We start from the raw sequence: 6,714 nt of genomic DNA, 5'->3' as shown, positions 1-6,714 counted from the left end.
TTTGAGGCTTCCCTGGTGGTTCATACAGTAAAGTGTCTGCCTACAATGCGGGATACCTGGGTTCAATCCCTGGGTGGGGAAGATCCCTTGGAGAAGGAGATGGCAACCCACTCCAGTACTCTTGCCTGGAAAATTTCATGGACAGAGGAGCCTTGCAGGCTACAGTCCATGGAGTCGCAAAGAGTCAGACATGACTGAGTAACTTCACTTCACTTCACTTCTAAATCCTTTGACTATGTGGATCACAATAAATTGTGAAAAATTCTTAAAGAGATGGGAGTACCAGACCACCTTACCTGTCTGTTGAGAAAATTGCATGCGGGCCAAGAAGCACCAGTTAGAACCAGATATGGAACAACTGGCTGGTTCAAAACTGGGAAAGGAGTAAGACAAGGCTATGTATATTGTCACCATGCTTATTTAACTTATATGCAGAGCACATCATGAGAAACGCTGGGCTAGATGAAGCACAAACTGGAATCAAGATTGCTGGCAGAAATATCAATAACTTCAGATATGCAGATGACACCCCTTAGGGCAGAAAGTGAAGAAGAACTAAAGAGCCTCTTGATGAAAATGAAAGAGGGGAGTGAAAAAGATGACTTAAAGCTCAACATTAAGCTAATCATGGCATCCGGTCCCATTACTTCATGGCAAATAGATGGGGAAACAGTGGAAACAGTGGCTGACTTTATTTTTCTGGGCTCCAAAATCACTGCAGCCATGAAATTAACAGATGCTTACTCCTTGGAAGAAAAGTTATGACCAAACTAGAGCCTGGGTGTTCTTTGGAAGGAATGATGCTAAAGCTGAAACCCCAGTACTCTGGCCACCTCATGCGAAGAGTTGACTCATTGGAAAAGACTCTGATGCTGGGAGGGATTGGGGGCAGGAGGAAAAGGGGATGACAGAGGATGAGATGGCTGGATGGTATCACAGACTCAATGGATGTGAATCTGAGTGAACTCCAGGAGTTGGTGATGGACAGGGAGGCCTGGCGTGCTGCATTTCATAGGGTCGCAAAGAGTCGGACACGACTGAGCGACTGAACTGAACTGAACTGAACTGAGAGAGCATATTAAAAAGCAGAGACATTACTTTGCTAACAAAGGTCCCTCTAGCCAAAGCTATGGTTTTTCCAGTAGTCATGTATGGATGTGAGAGTTGAACTATAAAGAAAGCTGAGCACCAAAAAATTGATGCTTGTGAACTGTGGTGTTAGAGAAGACTCTTGAGAGTCCCTTGGACAGCAAGGAGATCCTACCAGTCCATCCTAAAGGAAATCAGTCCTGAATGTTCATTGGAAGGACTGATGCTGAAGCTGAAACTCCAATACTTTGGCCACCTGATGTGAAGAACTGGCTCATTTGAAAAGACCCTGATACTGGGAAAGATTGTGGGCAGGAGGAGAAGGGGACGACAGAGGATAAGATGGTTGGATGGCATCACCAACTCGATAGACATGAGTTTGAGTAAACTCCGGAAGTTGGTAATGGACAGGGAGGCCTGGCGTGCTGCAGTCCATGGGGTCACAAAGAGTCAGACATGACTAAGCAACTGAACAGAACTGAACTGATATATTCTCACCCTGCTTATTTAACTTCTATGCAGAGTACATCATGTGAAATGCGGGGCATAGATGAATCACATGCTGGAATCAAGATTGCTGGGAGAAATATCAATGACCTCAGATATGCAGATGATACTACTCTAGTGACAGAAAGTGAAGAATTAAAGAACTTGTGGATGAGGATGAAAGAGGAGAGTAAAAAAGCTGGCTTGAAAGTCAACATTCAAAAAACTAAGATCACTGCATCTAGTCTCATCACTTCATGAAAAATAGATGGGGAAAAAAGTAGAAGCAGTGAAAGATTTTATTTTCTTGGGTTCCAAAATCACTGCAGACAGTGACTGCAGCCATGTAATTAAAAGACACTTGCTCCTGGGAAGAAAAGCTATGACAAACCTAGACAGCATATTAAAAAGCAGAGACAACACTTTGCCAACAAAAGTGAAAGTGAAGTCGCTCAGTCGTGTCCGACTCTTAGCGGCCCCATGGACTACAGCCCAACAGGCCCTCCGTCCATGGGATTTTCCAGGCAAGAATACTGGAGTGGGGTGCCGTTGCCTTCTCCGTTAACAGCGGCAAGGCATATTATATTTACTTGGAGCTGGTATACTTGGTGACAGCCTTAGTGCCCTCGGACATGGCGTGCTTGGCCAGCTCCCCAGGTAGCAGCAAGCACATGGCGGTCTGGATCTCCCTGGATGTGATAGTCGAGCGCTTGCTGTAATGCGCCAGGCGCGATGCCTCGCCAGCGATGCGCTCAAAAATGTCGTTGACGAAGGAGTTCATGATTCCCACGGCCTTGGAAGAGATGCTGGTGTCTGGATGGACTTGCTTCAGCACTTCGTACACGTACACGGAGTAGCTCTCCTTGTGGCTGCGCTTGCGCTTCTCGCGTCCTTCTTCTGGGCCCAAAGGTAGAGTCAAAGCTATGGTTTTTCCAGTAGTCATGCATGGATGTGAGAGTTGGGCCATAAAGAAGGCTGAGTGCTGAGGAAGTGATGTTTTTGAGTTGTGGTGCTAGAGAAGACTCTTGAGAGTCTCTTCGACTGCAAAGAGATCAAATCAATCAATCCTAAAGGAAATCAACCCTGAATATTTATTGAAAGGACTGATGCTGAAGGTGAAGCTCCAATACTTCGGCAATGAACCAACTCATTGGAAAAGACCCTGGTGCTGGGAAAGACTGAAGGCAAAGGAGAAGGGGTGGGTTAGGAAGAGATGGTTAGATAGCACCACTGACTCAAAGGACATAAATCTGAGCCAACTTCGGGAGATAGTGGAGGACAGAGGAGCCTGGCATGCTACAGTCCATGGGGTCGCAAAAAGTTGAACATGACTTAGTGCTTGAACAACAACGACAAAAAAATTATTTTGGAGTTGCTAAGATTTGAATCTCATGGTTGAGTTCTATAAACCCACATGATTGAAGGAATAAGATTAAAGCACACAGAAGCAGAGGGACAATTCCTGACATAAAAGAACATCTTGAGGGATTAAAATAAACATGTATAGAAATCACCTGAGGCTCTGGAAACTTGATTAATTGTTTCGGGAAAATCAGGAAAATATACCAGCCTCGATAAAGCACTAAGCAAAAGCTTTATTATGCAGTACTTTCTTGGTATACTGAAAGTACACCATTAACAGTACTTCTTAACCACTGGCTGCTCAAAGTTACATAAATTATTGCCATGACAACTATTTCTTTAGCAATAAAATTATGAAAACCGCAATTTCCCCTACAGATAACAAAGCCTTATCATTTGCTATTCACAATGAGCTTAATGTTTACCCCTCAGCAGTCATCACAGACAAAGCATCTGTGTAGCAACACAGACCCTACCAACTTGGAAAGGAGGTACTCTAAAAAAACTCAGGAAGAGGGCTATTTCAATTGCAGGAAGCTTTGTCCCCAGAGGCAAACACATAATAAATAATGGTTGGAGTTCCACACACATCCACAAAGACCTAAATTAGTCATAATTTGGTTAAAATGCACAATATTGAGGAGGGGGGAGAAAATATTGTGTCTAGATTCACAATTAAACAGCAGGAACAGTAGTAAAACTGAGGAGTGAAACTCAGTCTGAAAAAGAACTCTTGGACAGTGTCAAGAGCTTCAAGGCTGAACGCAGTTTTGTTACTTCACTTTGTTAATGAACTTCATCTCTAGCCCTCTCTGCTCCTTTCTTGCAGACTTTTATTTTTTCTTCAACCTTTGCAGGCTCCTCTGAGCTCAGGGTCTCTAACATGATGCTTATTCTGTCTTTGAAGCTCTCCCCATCCACCCAGCTTCCCCATGTCACCTGGCTACCACTTACTCATCTTCAGATCTCAGACTAGGGGGCCATTCAGATGAGATCTGGCCCTCCTTATAACACTGCATAGCATCCTGGGCTGAGAATCCATGCGTTTCATCTCTATAATAATTATTAGGAATTAGCACAATTTCTTGTGCTTAGTATTTCTTTAACCTTGTCTTCCAACTACAGACAAGCTCCATGATATCAGGGACACTGTTCTTGTCACCTCTATGTTCACATTACATAGCACAGCCTGTGCTCAATAAGTATTTATTGTATTCATGTGTTTTTAAAGCAGCCTCCCTTTTCTTTATAAAAATGTAATATTTACGAGAGTTTTACACCATGATATGGTTTGAGGATATTGCTTAAGAAATGAAACAAAGGAAGAGAAAAGAGATCTTGCCTGAAAAGAAGGGAGGTTAGAATAAGCACAGAAGAATAAGCTTCAGGAAATAAAAAGTCAAAAGAAATGGACTAACATATCTTTTGAATTCTCTCATTTCAAAGGGAAGAAGCAACTGGTAGAGAGAAACCACAGCACCATACAATGTCTAGACCTGACCAGAAGGAAGTATCATGCAGATAGCATAAGGCTGTCTGCATCAACAATGGGGAGGGGGTAGAATGAAGCCAAGACATATCTGGCAATTTCTTTGTTTAGTATGAACACAAATGTTTGTATTAATAGCTCAGGGAATGGCTTTGCAGGGAAGTATTCTTTTGACTTGACAAACATAGCTTAGTGTATCTTATTTTTTAACTCTTCTTCATTCATTTAAAAGTGTTTTTTTTTTTTTTTTTTTCTGAGCACCCATTATGTTACCAAGTCCTGAGTTAGGTCTGAGATACAAGATTAGCAAGATGAGTGCTGTTGAAAAACTCACAATGAGCCAACTGGACAAATAATTATGAGACAGTGTGTCAAAGTCCTAGGCTGAAATTGATCCAGGTAAATAAATCATCATGTGGGCTTGGCCAGAAGGAAAGGGAAAAATGTGAATGGGGTCAAGAGAGCTTCAACTGGGCAGAGGAGGCTTGAAATTCAGACTGAGTGAAAGGAGTTTCTCTCCAACAGAGAAGGAAAGATGCTCCTAGAGAGAGAGAGGAATGTGTGCAAGATGTGGGAAAATCCTTTGGCTTGTTTGAGAGAAGAGCAGCGGTTCTCTGTGACTGGAATAAAGAATGCATATCCTGGGCATCAGTGAGCCTGGATAAGAGGGGCTAGATCTTAAAGAGCCTTGCAAGTCATGAGTTTAAAATTCCCTCAAGACTAATGACATTCAAAATTCTTCTAAACACAGGCATTCTTTGAGAAAATCTTATACCGAAGCCTATAAAGTAGATAAGACCATAGCTGCTGTGGGCTGCTGAGTGGCCACCTGACCCCTTGCCTCCAACCTCCACACACAGCCTAAGGTCCTTCCTTGAAGACCACAGACCGTTGAACACTCTGCCTGTGGACACCACAGAGTTGTTAGGGCAGAAAATGTGCTCAGTAAATAAACTATCTAGAGTCATGTGATCAAATGAGACTTTCATTTGTAACTCTAATTTTTGCTTTTGAGTTTACTCTGACTGCAGTGGGGAATGAACAGGAGAAGGGAAGCTAACTCAGCATGGGACAGGCATTCATTGAGCAATCCAAGGGTGGAAGGAGGCTAAATGGTGGGACAGTCTTGTTTCAGGCTCACTATATTTTCCCACCCTCCCTGACAACCCCCTCTCTGTTGGATCTGGAGCTGCAGGGGAAAATTATGTGATTGCTCCCACAAAAGAAGTTGTCTTGTGACCTTTTCAGCCTAAGTGCAGCTGATTCCAGGAAGAAGAGAGATTTGAAGATGGAGCGAGAAGAGATCTTCCCAAAGTGGAAGGAGGACTAAGATGAGAACAGACCAGACCAAAGGTTCGTGGGTCTGAAGCTTATACAGTTTGAGAGATCTTCTAAGAAAATGAAGTTATGAATACAAACTTAAATTTAGAAACATAAACCACAAGTTACAAATTTTAAAGATATTTAAAAAGAGAAAACATCACAAATCCATAATTACATTTTTAAGGATGAACTGCCCCACACACCCATGATAATGCTTTTGCTTGTACTTTCCAGCTGCACACTCTTCTATTATTTCTTCATATGATACCCACATATTTTCTATAGAAAAGGTACACAATTCACTATTTCTTCTAGCATGGTCAGTTGCATTTTGATATATTATCATCTTTGATTATTACTTAAAGTTTGGAAAATTTTCTTTCAGCTTACTCCTTTTTGGTAATATGTAAATTTTAATAGTCAAATTCAGGAAACTTCTATCAAGTCTATTTTATTTATGAGGTGGAAGACTTCAGGTTATTTCAAGTTTCCTTTTCCTGTGACAAATCTTACTCTTTCAATTGATGACCTGCAGCGACGTTGTCACTGTCTTCATTGTAGTGTTGCACTGTGCGTTTATAATATGATCACTGAAGCCACTTTCATGTCAAAACAACATGAAGTTTAAATTGTTTTCCAATGTGTCCATGTGAATCACTCCTCTTCATTAATTAGATTATTAAGCAATCCAAAGGCAAATTCGTATCAAGTCCTGTCTCATACAGAGAAAATGTTTGGCTGGTGAAAGAATTTAAAATCATTCATAGGATTTCAGTAAGAACAGTAGCATATGCTAGCCAACCAGTTGAATATGGCAAAGACAACAATCAAGTGTGGCTTCCCTGGTGGCTCAGTGGTAAAGAACCAACCTGCAATACAGGCGATGTGGGTTCGATCCCTGGGTTGAGATCCCCTAGAGAGACTGAAATGGCAACCCAATCCAGTATTCTTGCCTAGAGAATCTC

General features: G+C 42.0%; 1 protein-coding gene across 1 annotated transcript; it reads right to left on the bottom strand.

Moving 5' to 3' along the window:
• Positions 1–2,155: 2,155 nt before the first annotated feature.
• LOC109563569 (histone H2B 1/2/3/4/6-like) lies at positions 2,156–2,518 on the bottom strand. Its single transcript, XM_019966943.2, has one exon. The coding sequence runs from the start codon at positions 2,516–2,518 to the stop codon at positions 2,162–2,164; it is 357 nt and encodes a 118-aa protein (XP_019822502.2). The 3' UTR covers positions 2,156–2,161.
• Positions 2,519–6,714: the final 4,196 nt, after the last annotated feature.

Source organism: Bos indicus, chromosome 9 (assembly GCF_029378745.1).
Source record: "Bos indicus isolate NIAB-ARS_2022 breed Sahiwal x Tharparkar chromosome 9, NIAB-ARS_B.indTharparkar_mat_pri_1.0, whole genome shotgun sequence".
In the NCBI taxonomy this organism is placed as follows: domain Eukaryota; kingdom Metazoa; phylum Chordata; class Mammalia; order Artiodactyla; family Bovidae; genus Bos; species Bos indicus.
Note: the sequence above shows the minus strand (reverse complement) of the source record. Positions and strands in the feature narration are given on the sequence as shown.